The sequence below is a fragment of the Passer montanus genome, unplaced genomic scaffold (genome assembly GCF_014805655.1).
Source record: "Passer montanus isolate IOZ18808 unplaced genomic scaffold, ASM1480565v1 scaffold61, whole genome shotgun sequence".
NCBI lineage: Eukaryota > Metazoa > Chordata > Aves > Passeriformes > Passeridae > Passer > Passer montanus.
The window spans coordinates 3,697,359-3,717,714 of NW_024371149.1; the positions used below are offsets into that span (position 1 = coordinate 3,697,359).

The 20,356-nt window shown below is 41.2% G+C and overlaps 1 protein-coding gene across 11 annotated transcripts in view; it reads left to right on the forward strand.

Moving 5' to 3' along the window:
• The window catches only part of CAMK2G (calcium/calmodulin dependent protein kinase II gamma), a 119,402-nt gene that overhangs the window by 74,445 nt on the left and 24,601 nt on the right, over window positions 1–20,356 (forward strand). For all 11 annotated transcript variants that reach the window (XM_039727294.1, XM_039727299.1, XM_039727289.1 and 8 more), the window contains exons 7-13: window positions 465–567; window positions 1,442–1,525; window positions 2,400–2,494; window positions 5,082–5,204; window positions 7,474–7,557; window positions 8,217–8,259; window positions 16,216–16,256. In XM_039727294.1, the coding sequence (XP_039583228.1) occupies window positions 465–567; window positions 1,442–1,525; window positions 2,400–2,494; window positions 5,082–5,204; window positions 7,474–7,557; window positions 8,217–8,259; window positions 16,216–16,256 (573 nt within the window). The remainder of the gene's footprint in view (window positions 1–464; window positions 568–1,441; window positions 1,526–2,399; window positions 2,495–5,081; window positions 5,205–7,473; window positions 7,558–8,216; window positions 8,260–16,215; window positions 16,257–20,356) is intronic.

A 20,356-nucleotide genomic window follows, 5' to 3' on the forward strand; every position in this document is an offset into this window, starting at 1 on the left:
TATTAGCATCATATTTACTTTTTCAGTGCCTTGGGGACTGTCTAATGTTCAAGGGGAGAAACATCACTGCAGATTGTATCTCCTGCATTGTCCCTCCCTTCTTCCCCCACTTCCCTTTCCCCTCCCCCCAGTTATCCTCTTTGAGAAGGGCAGAATAGAGTTTTGGCTTAAGTGCTGCAGGAGCTGTACTGCCAGTGCCCTCTGGTGTCAGCATGTAATGTATGGGCTGGGTTGGAAGAGGCTCCGTCTCCCACGGAGGAGCCAGAGGATTTGTGTTAGACTTGACAATTTTCTGCCACTCTAGGTAAAGGCCATTTGTTGCTGTGTCTTCATCTGAACAGGTTTAGTACTGCATGCTAACTTCAGTCAGCAGGTGCAGTTTCGTAATGTGAATACTAGGTGAGATGTTTTAACAAGGATGTCAGTCTTTCATTCTTACTCTCTTTTTTCTTTCTTCTCCTCAGCCTGAGAATTTACTACTAGCGAGTAAATGTAAGGGTGCTGCTGTCAAACTGGCTGACTTCGGACTGGCTATAGAAGTCCAGGGAGAGCAGCAGGCCTGGTTTGGTAAGACTGTTTGAGCTTTCCCAGCTTTACTCCCCTGTTTTCGGGTGGCTGGTTGAGTTGCAGCCTCCTGAGTACTTTCTCTCAGCTCTTCCAGCACACTTCTCTGTATTTGGCTGTTTCTTTGCCAAGCATGACAGCCTCTGGGTTTTAGGCTCAAGCCTAGGTGCAATAGAGGAAAAACTAATAAAGAAAGACAGAAAAAATGGCTACGTGTTTCTCTATTTTTCTTCTCAGTTTATGGTAGATGGTAGTGTCAGAGAGGAATGCAGCTGCTAAGTTTAGACCCTGATCTGAAGTTTCCTACTGCTCACAAGTGTAGACATCTGGAATTTTGTTTGGTCACTTTACAGAAATGCATTTGACCTAGCCTTCCTCAAGCACATTTGGATCTGACCATATATTTGTTTAGTTAAAACATAAGTAGAAATGAGACCTTTTCAGGCTAAAAATCAGTTCTGATACTCTGCAATGCTGCAGAGATTCTGGAAAAATGACTTCTTCTGGTCTCCCCATACCACTTGGCAATCAGATGTGTCCCATCTGTGTCTTGTGTTTTCAAACTCCAAGCCATTATATGTAACAATTATATAAGGCCTGGCATACAAGTTTGTGCCCAGTTGGTTGACATGGTCCCTCTTACTTGTCTGTTTTTCTTGCAATACACAGGCAATGAATCCCATCTGATTTTCTGTTTTATTTTGGGGTTTCTTGCCTCTTTGTTGGTTTACCAAGAGACAGCTCTAGCAAATAAGAGATGAAGGGCGGGAGAGACAGGTTTGGGAATTTGTTAGTTACCATTAGTGGATTTTGTGATATGGCAAGCTCTCTTCTGCTTGGGTACTCTAAGTACTTCATGTCATCCATTTTCTGGCAGGGTTTGCTGGTACTCCAGGCTACCTCTCCCCTGAAGTCTTAAGAAAAGATCCTTATGGAAAACCAGTGGATATATGGGCATGTGGTAAGATTTGACAAAATGTTTTACACTTAAACAACATCATTCCATGTAAAAGAGTGATTCCTTGTGGCCTGTTGCTGGGAAGGGTGCACAGTGCTCCTTCTTATTAGGTGGAGACATGAAGGCACAATTGAGGATGAGCACCTTGTGTAGATGGAATGAATACTGGAGCCGGAACTCATTTGATTCTGGTTCCTAATCTTTTCCTTGGGCCATCTATCAGATATTTGAGACTCGAGAGATAGGACCTGTCTATGCTTTGCAGAGTCAGTTGTTTAGATAACTGTAGCAATTACCTATTACACTAACTATGTAGAAGATTAAATACTGAAGAGGGATGACTTTTTTTAAAAGAAAAGAAATAAGTGTTAATGTATCTGGGACAGATAAGTTTAAAGATTTGTGATATCAGTGTTGCCTGACATGGACTAACTGGTTCTCTGCAGGCCAGGAGTGTCAGCTTTGTCAGTGTCATTTTTGTCCCAACACCATGCACAGTAAGCATCTAAAAACAGAGTCCTTCCTAAAACGTCCCTTGCTGCCCAGGAACCTTAAGAGATGTGGCTTCATCTTACTCTGAGAGCAGCTGGGAGTTGTGGCTCACCAGTCATGGTAGTCAGAGGAGGGTAGAAGGAATTATGCAGCTCATTCTAGCTCCTGACACTGATGTTAAGAGCTGAACATGAAGGGCCAGGGTGAGGTCTAGCAGATGACAGATTTGTACTGTGTTTTGCTATCTCAGAAGGCTAAGTATGATGGCAAATGAATATATAAAGCAATCATTGCCTTGGGGACTGTCAAAAGGGAAGGAAGAGGGGCTGAAGGAATAAATGGCATATTAGCCTAACCATAGTGTATCTGTGTCTCTCCCTCCCAGGAGTGATTCTGTACATATTACTAGTGGGGTACCCTCCCTTTTGGGATGAAGATCAGCACAAACTCTATCAGCAGATCAAAGCCGGAGCCTATGACGTAAGGGCACTTTCTTGCTGAGTACCTGCATGGGTGTAGAAGCCATCCAAAACATGGCATTATCTTACCTGGCGTCCTGCAGCAGGCCCAAGCTTCTGTGCCAAGTGACCTTTGATGTGCTCGTACACCTCGTTGTCTTCACTGCCTGGGATACAGTCCTGTCTGGGGCTGCTGAGGGGATATGAAGGGAAAGCATCACAGTGGGCACTAGAACATTGATACTTGTTAGGGAAATGCAGAGGGTGGGAAATGGTGTCTTCCAGTAATGCTGATACTGTCAGTGGAGTAGAGGGAAGATAGAATGAAGAAGCTTGTCTTTGTCAAGGCCTAATCAAAAGTATGGGGATGTATTCTGTAATATAATAGCTTCAGTCATGGTCTTTTGCTCCTCTGTGCCATAGTCCATGGAAAGCATGGAGCCCACTGAGAAGACTGAATGGTGGGGGACCATTGGAGGGGTGGCTTTGTGGTGGGGATCAGCGTGGTGGATTGGGTCGGAGGCTCTGGTAAAAAGCCAAGCAGATCATGGAAAACTTCTTAGAGCATGGCAAAACTGAGGTGTAAAAAGAGTCTGAAAGTGGAATAGCAAGGAGGTTAGTACTGAGGGAAGCAAAGGTGGAATAAAATGTAGTTTGAGTACCACAGCTTTAATGTTTGACGTAAATTCTTCCATGTAAGGAGAGACTTGAGAGGGAAGAAGGAACTTCTGGAAATCCTAGCTCAAAGCCTGTGGGTATGAATACCAAGAGGAAGTTGGGGAGTTCTTTTTGTAGGCTGTCTTGTGGTTTGTATTAAACAAAAATAAAACCCCAAAAGGTGAGGGCTCTGCCTGGACTCCTTCTGCTGGTTACCTCCCAGCTTCTGTGCTTGAGACCATGAGAGCAGCTGTACTGGTGAGAGCAAAAGTCTGCCTGTGTCCTGGCTCTGTGGCTTTCCTGAGTGAAAGCAAAGTGATATCTTTGTACCTGATAGTCTTATATGGACTTGTGTTCTCTTGCCTTGCTGCTCCTCCAGTTTTTGTGTTGCTTGTTCATATTTGAAGCATTTTTGCACTAATTATATCAATGGGGATTTTCAAAGCACTTCAGGGATTCAATACCTCTTTCTGTAAGTCATAAAAAGTGAAGTGTCTGATTCCTTCTTACCCATCTATTGTTTTTGAATTCTTATCTATAGTGAACAAATTTCACTAGATTCTCCCCTCATTTTGCCTGATAGAAAACTATTGCATTTTACTGATACACCTCTTCCTGGTGTCCTTACCCAGCACCAAGGGGCCTGTAGGCACATGACCAGTCTGTTGTTCTCCCTTGACCAGACAGTAAGTGGCAACAGTAAAAACAGTGATTTTTTTATTATTATTTTTTTTTTTCTTTGTGTTGAGTAGGGGTTTTGCAAGACATTACCATGAACACTTCAGAGTTCAGGTGTGGGAAAAGTATCCTTGCTTGAAACTTCAGTATCATGATTTTTGAGTATCCTTGTGCAATGCTTGCAGAACAAATTGTTTAATGCCTTAGTGATGCCTGCAAATGCAGAAGTGAGATTATATGCAAATCAAATATGGCAGGTGTATTGTTATGACCCAACTGAGTAAAGTGATAAAAAAGCATGAGAAAAAAAGGTGGAATGAACTTTTTCTAAATTATGTAGTACTGTAAGGAAATGTTTTCAGGATAAATCCATTTTTTTCTCCCACTTAAAGACAGAGAGCTTCACCCCAACAGCATATTTGTGTTCTGAAGTTCACCTGTATTTGTACAGTAGATTCATAGGATTTAATCTCAGCATGCTGTCGTCCACACCACATGCAAGCCTTTACAGGATGGTGTAAATACCTCATCTTTATCATTGCTAGAATTATAGCAGAAAGCAGTTACCCCTCATGGGTGATGAGCAGCTGAAATACTTAAAATTCTTTTCTTTGTTTTCATGCTTCTGTATTCCCATCCACTGTTACATCTCTCTTGCCCCCCAAGTAAAGATCTTGGTATGGTAGGTGGTTGCTAACAGCTTGCTGGTGGGTTGCTACACCCAAGTGACTGGTATTGTTCCAGGATATTGTGTTTTATGGTGGGAAAAGTGTACCTGATGGGATGTTCCCTGTTAGTGGGTTTTGCTTTCATGCAGTTTTGCTGTAGTTAACTGTTTGTGATTTTTCATAAGCTGTTAGAGCTTTTAGCATGCTGTAGAAAGAGACAGGTGGGGTAAAAAAAGATAATGCCTGTGTTTTTCATGTAAGAACTCAGTTAAAAAGATCTGTGACTTGACTTTTGAAACTGTTGAGTGTGAAAGAAATTCAAAGGTCTGAGTGATTCCTAAAAGGCTTTTAAACTCTTAATCTTCTTACTTATGTCTGGTGAATGGTACAGGTGTGTCCTGCTGTCTGGTACCATTCATTTGTTGGATTCTGGATGATTTTTGTTCAGTGTGAGTTTTCACAAAAATTGGTGGGTTTTGCAAATGTGTTAGCCCTGGTATCAAAAGGGCAAAGGCTGCAATTTAGCTGTGTAGCAGGGGAGAATCTCTTCTGCTAGTAGAAGATATTTCTATTCAGTTCATCATCTGTTCCTTCTTCCTCTTTTAGTTCCCATCACCTGAGTGGGACACTGTGACTCCCGAAGCCAAGAATTTGATCAACCAGATGCTGACAATAAACCCAGCGAAGCGCATCACGGCTGACCAGGCTCTCAAACACCCATGGGTCTGTGTAAGTGTTCTCCTTACTACAGGTTTGCCTTGAAGGACACAGTATATTTCAGTGGTGGAAAAACCACCACATTCCACCCCTTGCTACAATTTCAAATATTTCAAGATTATTTTTTTTTTGGATACTGACCTTCAACAAGCCAGCTTTGTCATGTTGTGGTGCTTTATTTCCACATTAGTAAAAAAAAAATCCCTTATGCTTTTAGAATTTTGTCAGTGCCCACAGTTTCTGGTTTTTTCCCCACATCTTTTCCAATCCATAGCATCTAAAATGTCAAATGGAGTTTGGCATCAGACAAAAATTTTAGGACCATTTTTTTCTTAATCTCTGCTTCAGTTTATGGCATAGCACCTTGGCAATATATGGGACATTTCTGCTATGCTGCATCTTAACTGGCTGTAAACTTGAAATCAGCAAAAAATCTTTTGCTGTTCTGTGTATGTAGTTTCTGCCTTGCCAGACCTCACACATAAGTATTTTTCATCTTTTGCAAAGTTGGCAAGGAAATCCCAGAACACAGCTGGGTGTGGGTGTAGGGGAGGGCAGCAGTGATGCACTTTTATCTCTGCAGGATGAAATAGTTTGACCTAAGTCTTACCAGATGCTCTGGTAATACCACAGTATACTTCTGGGATGGATCTAGTGTGCTCCTTTGCTCATTTGTTCTTGAGAAACTGTGGTGGTGGTGTCCTTGTACCACAAATCAACAGATAGCAATTTAAAGTTAATTATGTGAACATCTGTCTAACAGGAGCATCTGCTGTAAAATGATGCAAGTTCGTTGGAAGTCAAAACTTCACACTAGCTGAGACTGCATATCTTTTTTTTTTTCCTCCTTGCATGCTTATAATCAAGTTCCTGTGTATTAAACTTTCCTCCCAATGCCTGTAGCCAAAGTTGTATTATGATAGCCCACTCCCTGTGGCAGCTTTCCTCCTCTGAGCTAGGGAGAGTCTGATTTCACTTCCCAGCCATGTCAGCCGCTCACTGAAACTGCCTCCTGTCAAGGCTGTTGTTTCCCTTTGCTTTGCAGTCCCTGTGTGCACAACATCTGTTTTTTTTCTGGATATGTATGGCTCCTCTAAAGTAAATGTTGTAGGAAATCTGAAAAAGTTTAAAAGTTTATCTGAGACACTGAGTGTCTTAGCATCACTGAACTTCTGAAGTATGTGTCCTGATTCTTGTAAGCACACATTGAACAACTGGACATCACTGTCTCTCCTGAAGAGGCTGAAGGAACAGTGACCACCAGAGTTGTTTGAGGACACTTTGGCTACATTCTCCCCACACACTGCCATGTGTACTGCAATAGGTGACCAGCTTTGACAATAGGATCAAAGCAGAGACTTCCCACGAAACTAGCTGAATATACACACAGTTTACAGTTCTTCTGGGTATTGCAGAATTTTTTCCAAGCAAGAGAAAGTTAGTGGAGACTTTGTTCACACTTATCTGCTAGGTTAGAAATTCACCCACTCTCCTCATAAAGGGAATTCAGACTTGTGGGTCTATGCAAGAGCAACAGCTACTTTGGCATCAGTCCTGGCTTCCTCATGTGCTCTAAATGCTTGGCAGTAACAGTCTCTGATTTCCTCTTGTGGTCTAAGTGGCTGCAACACTTCTGGGAAGTTGTCTTTTGTCTTTTTGCAGCTGATGGCATCCCAGTCTGCTTTGGATGATAGATGTGCATCACTGCATAGAGATTATGCTCATTTTTTCCATTGGTACAATAGAAATACATTATCTTTTCTCTTACATGCTGAGAATCTGTTTCTGCAATACTGATACAAAGATGCCAAGGCCTCTGCTAGTCAGCCTCTTACATTCAGGGGATTGCCATGTCCAGGAAGGCTGCTGCTCACAAGTATTCCCTTACTGCTTGAAATTTCCCTTTCAAACTGTAACTAATGCAGCCCAGGTCTTTTCTGTAGTGCCTCTAACTCAGTTCCCCATGGGTGTGCTTGTTCATTTGGCTTTGTCTTCATACTATCTTAAATCTTGTGTGTGCCTGAAAGGCAGGGAGCACTGATTCTCACCTTTACCTCAGTCATCAGTTTCTTGGGTGCAGTCCTGTCATAGCCCATCTTGATTTAATGTGTCTTGATGGAAGTGCTCAGGTTATGAACCAGTTGCAGTGCTTTGCATCCGTGCAGTGGTGAGAGGCTTGGCCATGCCAGCCTGAATGTGTTGATTGTGTGCAAATGGAATGAGCTTCCCTGGCTGATTTCTATGGGTATGTTCTTGATCTTCTGCTGTTCCTGTTTTTCAGCAACGATCCACTGTCGCATCAATGATGCACAGGCAGGAGACTGTGGAATGCTTGAGAAAGTTCAATGCTAGAAGGAAGCTAAAGGTAAGTACATTTTAATTCACTTTAGGTTTGATTTTAGCTCTCTGAATTTGAGGTTAGTGCCTTCCTAGCAGCAATAATTTTTTTCATGACTAGCACAGTGTTAGAGAAGTACCTAATGTGATCCTCCAGTACAGGGCACTGGAGTAGTGTACTGAGGAGCAGGGTAGTTTCTTTCTCTAAGCTCTAAGCTTCCCATGCCTTCTCTGCTACATATTCATCCCTTCTAGTTTCTGCCGATGAGTTGAAATAGAGCAGGCAGTTCTGGGACTTTAGTTCTGAACACTCTGCACCTTCCAGTACTAGTGTTATCAGTTGCCTGCAGCTGGGGCAAAGCCTCTGGCCTATGCACATTTCTGCTTTGTGAAATTTAGGAAGCAGCTATGTGTTTAATTCTTAGTGCCCTTTCAGATTTCCTAGGCTATCCTGCCTGGCATCAGATTTCCCTGGCATCCTGCCTGCTGCTCTAGAAAGGCAGGACTGTCAGTGGTCCCTTGTAGGGCCTAAGAGGCACACGTGGGAAGCTTGGATACACTGGGGGTCTTCAGGCTACCAGTGGTATATGTCTGCATTGGTAACTGATGCATTGTGTCCTCCATGGGTCAGCCCAGCCTCTTTCTCAAGTGGCACTTTCTGTTATCCCTGCTTTGTCTTCCTCACAGGGTGCAATCCTCACAACGATGCTTGTGTCTCGGAATTTTTCAGGTAAGTCCTCAATGCTCCATCCCTTCCTTGGCTGTGTTTTGTGTGAGTGAACTGGAGAATATTTTAACTATTTTGGGGTCAAGTAGGAGGGGAGGAAACATGGTTTCAGTTCATCATGGTGTAATGGTGGTCACTTTGCCTGAGCTGGTGACCAGTGTGAAATAGGAAATTATTTGTTTGGAGAGGAGCACATGGTATTGTAGTCTGGTACAAAACAGAAGTCAAGTCAGCTTCCATAACTGTCTCATATTTTATTAGCAAATTACTTGTGAGAAATTCTAAGTGATATGATTAGCTTTCCCATCTAAGTCAGCTTCCATAATTGTCTCATTATATTTTATTAGCAAATTACTTGTGAGAAATTCTAAGTGATATGATTAGCTTTCCCATCATAAACCAGGAGTGAAGAGCTCTTATTAGGTAGGAGTGTTTCCTTCAGACTTGGGACAGGGACAGGGAAGTAATATTGTTGAGAATAGGGACAGGAGCTATTTGGGTATTGTATTACTTTGACTCATCAAAAATGGGTCTGAAGTGTCTGGCTATTAGTTTTCCTTCTTGGCGTCTCAGAAGTGGTTTTCATCCTTTTAAATTTAATAGCTGGTAGTCTGGCTCCCACCCAACTGCATTACGTAGTGCATTTACTGAAAATGCAAATCTCAACATGTAAATCCATGCTTTTTGGAAGATTGCTGTCTTGGCTCAGCACACCTAGGTGACGCAGTCTTATCTGTGTTCATTTTCATTTGGGTGCAAAACCTCTATTTTTAAGTGCTTTTGGTTTATGGGATCTTTGTTTTCTTTACCCTCTTTGTAATTTTCTTTCTCTTTTAAAAGAGCAGTCATTGAATGCATGAGTCAGATTTTTATTGCACCTGATTACAGCTGCTTTCAAGTGGAAGTCTGCTATGTGGATTATGTGATGATGGAAGTGTATTGATTTCATCTGGCCATTTACTAATGGTGGATACCAATACTTATATTCTGGATGTTCTTAGAATAAACTTGTAATTGGAATGAAAACCTCTGTGAAATGATCATCCCGGCACGCAAAGTGCACATTCATGCATACATTCTTCTGTGAACTCAAGGCAGTATGGTTCATCTTCTGAAGAATCACCTTCTGTATGGTGATGTAAAAAAAAACTAATTATGTGAAATTATGCTACAATTAAGGGCCAGCCCTCACCAACATCCAAACATTTTTTTCTTGGTTCTTGCTTTCAAGTAGACCTGTGCCAATATGGCAGCATTACTTGTGACTGCAGCAATTTCTTTTTTCTGCATTTCTCATAGTTTGGCCTTAGAGGGACAGAGTAATTTTATCCATTCATCTGTCCCACAGTTGTGCTACTACAGGACTTTAAAATTCTATACTGTTTTCTGAGATTGATTCTGAAATAACTGTTTGAGGAGCTATGGCACAATGACAGGACTTCCATAGGCCTGTACAGAGCTAAACATTTTCCTGAGCTTTCTGCTGGTGTGAACTGTTTTTGTTCTATTTACATGGCTCATCTTCATTTCACTTAATTGATGATTCTGAAATAGTCAGGGTTTTTTTTGGTTTTTTGGTTGTTTTTTTTTTTTTTTATAAACAGAAGTTTTAGATTAATTTTAGTCTGTGAATGTTGTCACTTCTAATGAAGCTGCAGAAGTGCTTGGGTGAGAAAATCTCTTATGGGTATGATTTTGAGTACATGAAATGCCAGAGAGAAGGGTTCTCCTTAATGGTGTGTGACCTGTACATCCACTTAATCCCTGAGCTAGTACTGAGGAGAAAAAAGCTTGCTCTACTCATTCTTCTCTGTGTCAGGGGCTGAAGCTGCTGGATCCACTTCAGTTAACAGCTGAAGAAAAGGAAATCCTAGGTGGCCCATAGTGAGTGCAGGGTTTGCAGTGTCACTGGGTTCTGTTTTGAATATAAACTGTGATTCCAAGTATGAGACAATCATGAAAAACTGTCCAGAGAGAGATGTTGTGAATTTAGATGCAAAACCTCTGTCAGGAGCAGCAATTTCGTACCTTTTTATGTGTTTTTAGAGGGATGAGATCATCTACTCCTTTTTGCTTTGCAGGACTATGTGTAATATGAGCTTGCCTTTTTAAAATTGTAATTATTTTTAAATTTACTTGGGTTTTCTAGTTAGCTAGTTGAAGTAGATACATCTGCTGAAATTAAGGAATTAATGCATGCTAACTAAAAGTAATAAGTTTAAAAGTTTGTGTGGGAACTTTAGGTCGACCTCAGACTTGAAGGGTTCTGCAATAATATTTCTTTCTTTCCCTAAAGCCCTTAAGGGTTTTTTTATTTTTCTCTAATTGGGTGACACTATTTTGTGGATTTTTAAAAATCCCATTCCCAGCAGCGAGGGAGCTAGATTTATGAAGAGAGGGAAGCTTCTTCATGCCTGGGGATGAGGTCTCCTAAAAGCTTCTTTAGTATATGTTTTGAACAAAGAGGAAAACAGAGGCTCATGTGACCTCAGTATCAATTAATTAGGCACGACTGTACTATCTGCAGGAAATATGAGAAGACTCCTTTAATCTCATTGTCATTACTATCTCCTGTGTCACATTTGTAGTATGGAGCTCTTTCTCTCTATAGGCCTGTGACAAATTGTAGTCCTAAAGAATCTGTAGCAGTATTCTCTCTCCCTTTTTAGCTCATCAAAAATTCTTGCTTTTTACAAAGAAAAAAAAGCTTCTGTTCGTTTGTGAGTCATTTGTTGCTTGCTGTGTGCCTTTTGCCCCAGGCCAGTTAAGTTAAAGGATATCTGGTTCCTTTCCCCAGTTATGATATATTCAGCCATTTAATATTGGCTGTTTGTGGTTCTTTTTAGAAGATTGCATCTCAGGCCAGCTGTAGGCTATTTGTTAAAAGCAGGTACAGTTGCACTCCTTTCAGCATAAGTCGGGAAGATGAAACCTGGTTACAATAAGGGATTTGTAGCTTCTCTCCACACTCTGGTAAAGTGTTCATTCAGCTGCAAGAGAGAACAATGCAATCTAAATTTTGCTGTAGAATTGTTAGGTCACACCAGGGTATACACAGGGTTACTTGGGTGTTCACCTGGGGCTTTGGATGTTCAGATGATCCAAGCAAACACTGATCTGATCTGCATTCACTTACAGAATACAGAAGTGCAGTCAGTAAATCAACTGATTAGATCATGTGCAAAAAAACCCTAAATCATCTTCTGAGAAGTAAATGTAAATTTATTACTAGAAGAGAGTTGGCAAGGTTTTTAAAGACTCCTGCTATATTTAAGGGTGCATGGACTCATTTATGTAGATAAAACTCTGTAAACAGGCTTACTATAACTGAGTGAAAGGATGGAAAAAACCTGGTTTTCCTCTTAGGAGCAGCCATGATGCCAGGAGGAGCATCACAAAATGCTGAGAAGTGGCTTTTCTCTGTAAGCCGATCTTTATGCACAACTTACAAGTGGCCTATGTGAAATTCTTAGTACTGTTTTCCTAAATGGATTGCAACTGTTAATTTGGGGAGCTGTTCAGCAAGCTTTCACACTATGAAATTAATTTCTGTCACGTGATTCAGCACAAGTCCTGTGTTCAAAATCGATCCTAAGGCAGACATTGCAGGTAATTAAGCCTTATGCCTGAAAACTCTATTTTTAACTAGTGTTGAGCTTTCTTCTGGGTTGTCACTGCTTGCTCAAGTCAGTTTTGTGAGGGAGCTATTGTGGCAGAGTGTGACAATAACTGGAATTCGTTACATGTCTCTTACACATCCTTATTAACACTCCAATGTGCAGGTTTGAGTTTTTGGCTAGATAGGTGAGGTTGAGAGAGACTTGGAGGCAGATTTGAGGAGCAGAGTTCTTTCTTAACTAAGTAAAGAAGGCCTGAATATGCCTGTTTATATTTAGTGTACCAAGTACAGAGACAATTTTTTTTTAACTGACTAAAGAGCAAGAAAGAGGAAATAATACAAATACTGAAGTGGTACTGAAATATTTAGCTGTCTTGTTATAGGTCCCTTCCAGAAGTGTGAAACTGAATTTTTGCTATTTTGTGCGTGTGTGTGTGCATATACATATATATCTAGACTCAGGTTGAAATTTGAGTTCTTTTCTTTAACTGAAATGTGTAATATATGTGAAGTTTCTACTGTGTTATGTTAGGTAGATATTGATTCAGGACCAGAAATTTTTATCTCCTGGTAGGAATCCAAAGGTATGAAAATATGGAGGGGGAAAAAATGATTAAGGTAGTTGTAGAACTTTGACTAAATAAGTGTAACGTCACTGGAAACCACATTTTCCAAGCAGAAGATGAGGTCACATTTAATGAAAGATTAAGTTGTTTTTAAGTGTTTTCTCTGTATCTACTAAATCTCTTAAGAAACAGTAAGGGTTTCAGTGAATGGTGCTCAACTGCTACAGTGTGGACCTGCCAAAGTAGTGGATTTCAGTTAGTAACTTCCATTTGCAACTTCCTAGAGTGATACAGATTTCATTACTGCATTTAATTGCTTATCACTATAGCCAGAGAGTCTAATTTATCATCAAAAGTTGATGTAAATTATTAGAATAATTCCTTCTACTTCTACGTTCCTCTCTCTAAGGCTCAGGAAAGCTCTGGGAATATTTCTATTGTGGTGTTTGTCCTTAATAAAATATTCTTGAAGTGACACTGCATTCATGGTTATTGTGTGTGATGGTAGCCAAAAGTGCTTCTTATGACTGTACACTGACTGTTGGCTCCTTTGTGGTGACCCCAGAAGTGACATCAAGTTGAGAAATAGTTAATATTACTTTCTTTGAACTGAGAATATGAGAATGAGCTGCAACTGTGTTTCATTGGGCAGTCTGTGTTGGTATGATACAATTTTTATTTTATGAAGTCTCAGTAAAGTCCAGAATTCTTCAGATATAAATGCTTGTGTTTAGAAGCCAGAACTTGGCTTGTTTGTTAGACTAGCATCATAAGTTAGTCAGACTTAAAAAAGCAGCCTCAGTGTTTTTCCTGCATCCCTAAAAAGAATTCTCTGGAAACTTAACTGAAGTGAGAAATGTAATTGAGTTTTGGCAGTTGAGGACAGGCTGGATGAAGGGTTGCTCTCTGGAAGAGGAGTGGGGCTGGCAGTGGGGAAAACACTATCCGTGGCTGTCTTTGGAGGGAGTATTTCCTCTTCAGTCACCCCTTGGCTCTGGTACATCTAGAGTGTCTGGTGTTTATTGCTGATGAGTTCAGCATTAGGGATTTGTGTTTATGCCAGGAGCATGGTCCAGAGCCCAGGCTATTTACTATGGATGCCAGAACTGAAAGATTTGGGAAGAGGGAGGGGTATGTGCAGGAGAGGCCTTTTGTGTTTTTCTTCAGAGTTTAGCTGAAGAGTGACTTGTTAAGCCAGGAACAGAATTGTGTTTTTAAGTTACTGGGTTAGCAGCATGTGGTTTCACGTTTCTTTATTCTAGAAGTTAAGAGAAGAGGGAATTTAATCCCTTTAACATGTAGAGGAAATGGGAAAGACAGAAGAAATTACTCCTAGCATCTCACACCTGGAAGACTAGAGCATTGGTACAAGACTGTTTCAGGAACAGTAAAGAATCTGCCTGCATGTGTCTTTGGATATTCCCCTCCTGTTGTCTCTTTGCTTAACTGACTATCTTCTAAAAGGATTATTGTTACAGGAAGTCTTGTCTGTTGCTTGTTCAGAAATTCCTCTTGCATCCCCTTTTACTTGTGTCTTGTAATTTGTACAGGTTGATCTGTGGGTAGACCTGCATGCTTCCCTGCTGTCAGAGGTGTCTGAGTCATCTTTGTGTGTAAATGCATTTCCTGGGCTCTCCAGCTCTTTATAAACACAGTGTGGTGCATGAACCAAATACACCACAGACCAAGTTTCTTTCTACAGTACTGGGGTGCTGTCAGGCCAGTGGGAGAGCAGTGTGTGCCATGCAGAGATGCAGTCAGGGAAGGAGGCTGGACAGGCAGGGAACATGGATCAACATTACATAGTGCTGGGCTGCATGGAGGGACTCTGAGCTGAACTTGCTCTAATGTTGTAGAACGTGATTTTAGCTGTCTTCTGTCCACAAAGACAAATGTGAGGTTGTGGGAAAACTGCAGAAAGTGTGAAAAATGTTGCTTCCCTGCTTGTCTCTGGGATGTTCCCAGAACATATGGTGGTACTATTTTGCTTCTCTGATGGTGGTTTGTTTTGGTTTTTTTTTTCCCACTTCAAGGATGTCCCATTTGGCGTATTTGTTAAATTGCAGAATCCTTTACTCCTTCTGAAGTGTTGTAAGGCCGTAACAGTTTCTTGTTTTCAGCAGTTGTTGTGTGAGATGCCTTCATGCATGTGTGGTATGAATGCTAGACCCCTTTTGACCCCATAGTCACATTGTTCTCCTTCTCACTTGCATGTAGAATCAAGCTAGCCTTTGTCATGTCTTGAAGGTGGCAAGAACTTATTTGTCTTGCAGTCTTGCAATGCTTTAATATGTGTACACTCAGAAAAGAGACTGTTGCAGGGTGGATGAGTTGCTTTGCCCACCTTCGTGTGTGCACATTGGAACACTGTGTTTTGGCACATCACATTCAGAAAACCTCTGCATGAGGTTCTTCCAATGTTCTTGGCTTCTGAGAGCTAGAAGGAAATCAAAAATGTAATCTAGCTTTATACTTGCATTAGAGAGTAAAATTAGGAAACCAATTCAAAGATTCTAGTAAGCTTATATGGGCTGCCACCTCTTTGTTGGGAGGAGATGCTCTAGTCATTTGCACCAACTCAGCTAATATTGTGTAGTTCATCCATGTCTGTAGGGTCTTGTGGAGAAGGCAGAGTGGAAAATGTGGTTGACATAAAATTTGAACAGTTGATTAAGTATTGCAAAAACCTTTTTTGCCTAATGTTGCTGTTTCTAGAGAGAATGAGCACTCTGTGCAGTTGGTCAGTATGCCTTTGGGAATTTCAACAGTCATGTCAGCATTGTCTTAGGACTTGCCTTTTCTCTAGGCCTCATCTTTGCTGCACCTAAACCCCAGGTGCCCAGACCCAGAAGCTAGCTGCTTAGGAGAGCCACAGCATGTGTTGGTACAATAGCTGTCTTGCATGCTCTTTACAGAAGTTGATACAACTGAATACATTCTTCATAAGTAGACAAGAAATGGTTTGTATCTGTTGGAGATGGGATCTTGCTGCTGACAGTCACAGTTAATGTACCACTCTGCTGTAATCGATGAAGCAGCTCCTTCATCAGTCCCAAGTATGCCTTCTGCCAGGCACTTGTTGTGGGCTCTATGTGTGTGCTTATCATTCTCTCAGTTTCATTGGCTCTTCCAGTTGTTCACGTTGAGCACAGCAGAGCATCTTTCTTTCAATGAAGAAATTCACCCTAGTTCCCTGTCTCTTTTGCCATTCTTCCTTTTAACAGTTTTCAGATGCTGCCTTTTGCACTTTTTCAGTCCCTTTCTTTTAGCTATCCAGCTATCCCCAGAGAAACTGTGAATAACAGTAATTAAAAATCTTCTGTATTATCAGCACCCCCTTTATAAACCACATCTGTTATGTGAATGGCTGTACTTACAGGTGCAGCCTTTATCCTGTTGCAAAAATTAGACAGGTTTATTTTCCACCTGTAACTGCTGACACTTCTGGGTGGGGTCACAGTGTGTGACTGGGGGATGACAGAAAACTCTAAATTACCATTTCAGACTTGGTCTTTCCATTTGAGGTGGTGAAAGTGGTAGTATTTTGCCTGAATAGGTGAACAATAGATAGGATAGATGACCCTCTACTATCAGGATGACTTTGATGAGTGACTTGTCCTGTTTTCCAGGTCTCTTGCTGCTAGGGAGGAATTAGCAGGGTGGTTGTCCTTCTGAAGTTTTGTGCATTTTTGAGGGAAGCTGGGCAGGGGGAGAGAGAGAGAGAGAAGATAGTCTTGAAACCAAAATCTGATCTGCTTCTGCTTTTCTCCACAGCTGCCAAAAGCCTGCTGAACAAGAAGTCAGATGGAGTGAAGGTAAGTTCTTGCTTTGCCATTTCACTGTCTTTCCCACCATCTGAACAGAAGGCAGCCAGTTTCCCTGCTGCCTGTCCCTTTCCAGGGTAAAACCACAGCCCTGTGGCCTGGATTGCTATAATCAGTGTCTTGTTATATAACCCTGGGTGGGATCTTAGTGCTCCTTACATGCATAACTAGCTAGGTACACTGTTGCAGCAGCAGGAATTCCCTTTCCCCTTTCTGTGATGTATGGAAAACTGGTCAGCACTGGATTAGAAAGACCAAGGACTTGCTCAGTTGTTACACATGCCTCTGATTAGTCTGTTCTGTTCAGTGCTTCTGACTGTGAAAATTGCACAGAGCAATTGTGAGTGACTGGTGATACAGCCAGCAGACCCCATGGAAGTTTCTTGGTCTGCTCACTTGGACAGATGCTGAAGGCTGAGCTGGGAAGAAGGATGGGGAAGGAGGAGCCTCCAAATGTTCATGTTTGGACAGAACGGAAACTGAAGAATGTGTTAAAAGTTCAATTCATGTGCCTGAAGTTGAGGCACTCTCCTGTTCCCTTCTGAAGGGAATTATGTTTTCCCCACTTCAATGTTAGTCTTTGTGTTGCATGGTCATCATTTATTTCTGGAGGTCACACAGGCCCTTGCTAAGGCCCTGCTGTTGCAGGCAGCAGCCCTTTGTTGTCTGATACTGGAGGAGAGACAATTACAGGCTAGAGCATGGTCCTCCCCTAACTGTTCTGAAGGATAGTTGTCCTCCACATGGAAAAGAAGAATTGGGTTTATTTGCTTGCATTTTCCTTTGAAGTCATACCTTTCTCCACAGCTATTAGGTGCAACAGTTCATCTCCTGGTTTAGCACTGTGGGCACTCTTCATTCTCCCTGTGCTGGGGGGCTGACATTCACACTGTAGGACCAGCACACTTATTCTCTCCTGATCTCTGAGCCCTTTTCCATTTTAATGAGGCTTTGCTCCCTGAGGGCTCACAGTACAAGCAGGCTGCTGGAAAAAGAGGTGTTTTCAGAAGAGTTGTGTTTGTTTTCGGGTCCGCTCTAATAAAACATGCATTCTTACAGTTCTGCAGTATTCTGCCCTATTGACATCCAGGTTTTGGGGATAGTTCATTTTTTGATCAAAATGCTCTGTGAAAATGCTGTTCCTGCCCTAGGATTCTTATCTTTGATATGTGCCTGCAAAAGTGAGCTTTTGGCCATTGCACCAGCCTGCCTCTTGTACAGACATGCATTGAACACATGCATACTAATACAGCAAGTGTGTTAGAGTTGTTGCATCTGTTGATATTTAAACCATTAGAATAGAATTCCAGTGGAATAAGAATGGATTATCCCTAATGTTGTGAAATGAGAACCAACAGGTGCTTGCTTCAAAATCCCAATGAGGCGGGGGAGAAGTAATTGGAAAAACAGCAGATATCAACAAGTCTACAAAGTTTTGTCACCTATCTACCAAAAAAAAATGGCTTTCTTCTGAGGATTCTTGATTTCTAAAAAGCTTTCAGAGAGTTTTACATCTTGGGTTAAAATATTCTAAAAATGGACAAAGGATGTACACATAAATCTTGAGGCACAACTTCCTAGTAGTGTAGTTACAAAGAGACCCTGTACATTAGAACCTTCCAGTTCCATAGAAAGCTTGTGGTGTTTGGTTCATGGAGTACACAATGTCTTCCTCTCTGAAAAGGATAATTCTGGATTTACTTTTCTTCATCCCTTTGCAGTACATGTTGCTCCTCATATGTGTAATTAAATACTCTGATAAAGTGACATGTACATAGAGAGCATAGCATTCTCTGTTCATGGTGAATGAGGTTGTCCTCTGGAAACCACTGCTTCTGCAGAACACTGGAGACCTGCAGTCAGGAGTCCATGCAGCTTCCTCCCTCCAAAGTGTTACAGCAGTCTGGCTTTGCAGTGTGAACCTCGGCGTTGTCCATGAGGTGCATTGCTCGTGTTCACCCTGGGCTGAGGGCCCCCAGGAGAGGTGTTTAAGCTTCCCATTTTCCCTAAATAGTGTCTATCTTCAGGTTTGAATTTTGAGTCCTCATTTCTGTAAGTGTTAAAGACTCAGAAACAAATAATGTTTTTCTTACTAAAGCTCCTGTTTTGAGCTACTCTTCTATTCAATAATACAGACTTTTAAAAGTACAAGTTGTTTTCCCCCAGTGCTAAGCTTGGACAAGACATAGAGTGTGTAATAGTCTGTTTGTGTTAGTAGGACATCCTTAACACTTCTATTGTAGGATTTCTGTGTCTACATTCTTATCTCTTTCCTTGCCATACTGTAATGGTGCTGCATCCCCTTTGAAGTGTAGTATTTTACCATGTCCATTTGCTTGTTGGAGCAGTACTGACCCTTTGGCTGCTGAGGACAGTCTTGGTGCTGGTCACTGTTTGGTTGGTGGCCTCACCATTGTGACCAGCATACTTGTCACATGTTGCTCCTTATGCAGGAAACTTGTAATTTTAGCTCCACTCACTTTCTCAGCCTGTACAGTTCTGACAAACAACTTGTGGCAGTGTCTGTTTGAGGTAACAACATCTGGTCTTACTTGTGGCAAACACTGATTTTCTGCCTATTGCAGTAGTGCAGAGCACAAATACCATGGCTTGAGCACCAACCAGATTTTCAGCTTTGTGGTATCCTTTTCACTCCCACTTCCTATATAAATTATTCTACATCCAGTGTAGGTTTAGAGCAAGCACTGCATGCTGCAGTTCTAACTGGAGTCTGCTGCTGACCACATACCATCTGGTCAGGCTGTTTCTCATGTTTCCTCCTGATAAGAGCACTTGTTTGTTTGATTGTAGAGTTTTCTGTTTGTCTCTTACAACCTTCTTGGAAACCAGCTCTTTGTGGAGATTTGAGAGAAAATATGTTTCAGTTTCTTCATTGATTTTATCTGATGCAGGGTGACTATGCACCCTAAGACTGTTGTCACAGATATCCACAAAGTAGATAAGAATTGAAAGACTATTTCTTCCACAAATAGATTATTACACTAGAGTAAAACTTAATGGCTTTGAAGACACTGAGAAAAAAGCAGCACCAGTTTTTGTTAATTTACTTTCTGTTGGAGGTAACTTTCCCTTTTTTTGGCTGGTATTGAGAGCTGACTGTGCTAGAATTCTGCATTGTTTGACAAGGATAGGAGGAATTTCTATTAGATAGTATTACACAAGCTTGAGTGAGACATATACATCTTTCTGGAGTTTTATTTGCAATAACTCCATGAAAATTTATGTTGGTGAATTTCTGATGCAAGGTACAGCATGTACTTGCTGACTTAGCATAAATGAGAGAGAAATGATTTGATAGTCATATGTGTGATCTGAGCATGAGTTTTGTTGAGCTGATACTAAAAAAAAAATGCACAATTATTGTTTCTCTAGCAATAAGCTCTCATCCTTCACTGAAGAAAATTTAGCACTAAAGCAATGAGGATGCATGCATTTTACTTGGATCAGACCCTTTTGGAAGGCAGTGGGAGAAGTTTAAATCAGGAGGGGAGGACAGGAAAGAAAATTTTTTTAAAAAAATTCCAATACTAGTTTGTCCACACTGGGGTTGTTTTGATAAATTTCCATAGATGTGACTGCTCTCTTCAGCAAATTCCTTTCCAAATTTTATTTGAAGCATTCCTGGTTTTAATTTTGCACTGTTGCTTCTATTTCAAGTACTAATTCTGCTAATTGGTAGATATTTCATCAGCTTGGCACTTGAGAACTTTTCCATTATCTTAAATAATGAATGATTTAAACTGCCTTGAATCTTAAATTCTGCCTGCTCACCAAACCTTTGTAGTGCTGCACTCACTTTCTTCAAGCAGAATTTGGATCCAAGCTGTTGGAGTAGCAGCAGGAAGGCCCAGGTTTTATCCCCAAGGAATGTGGTTTTCTGCTTTCAAATCCAGAAAGTGAGGCTAGAAGATACTGAGTGAGGAGTTGCAGAGCCCCTGTAACATACCAGATATCTTGTGGTCATCACTGTAGGTCCCAGGTATTTTTTTAAGATTCTAAATTTATGAGCAACATTGTGCATCTGCCATTTAAAATTTTACTTTAGATACTTTCAAATCAGATTTTTTTGC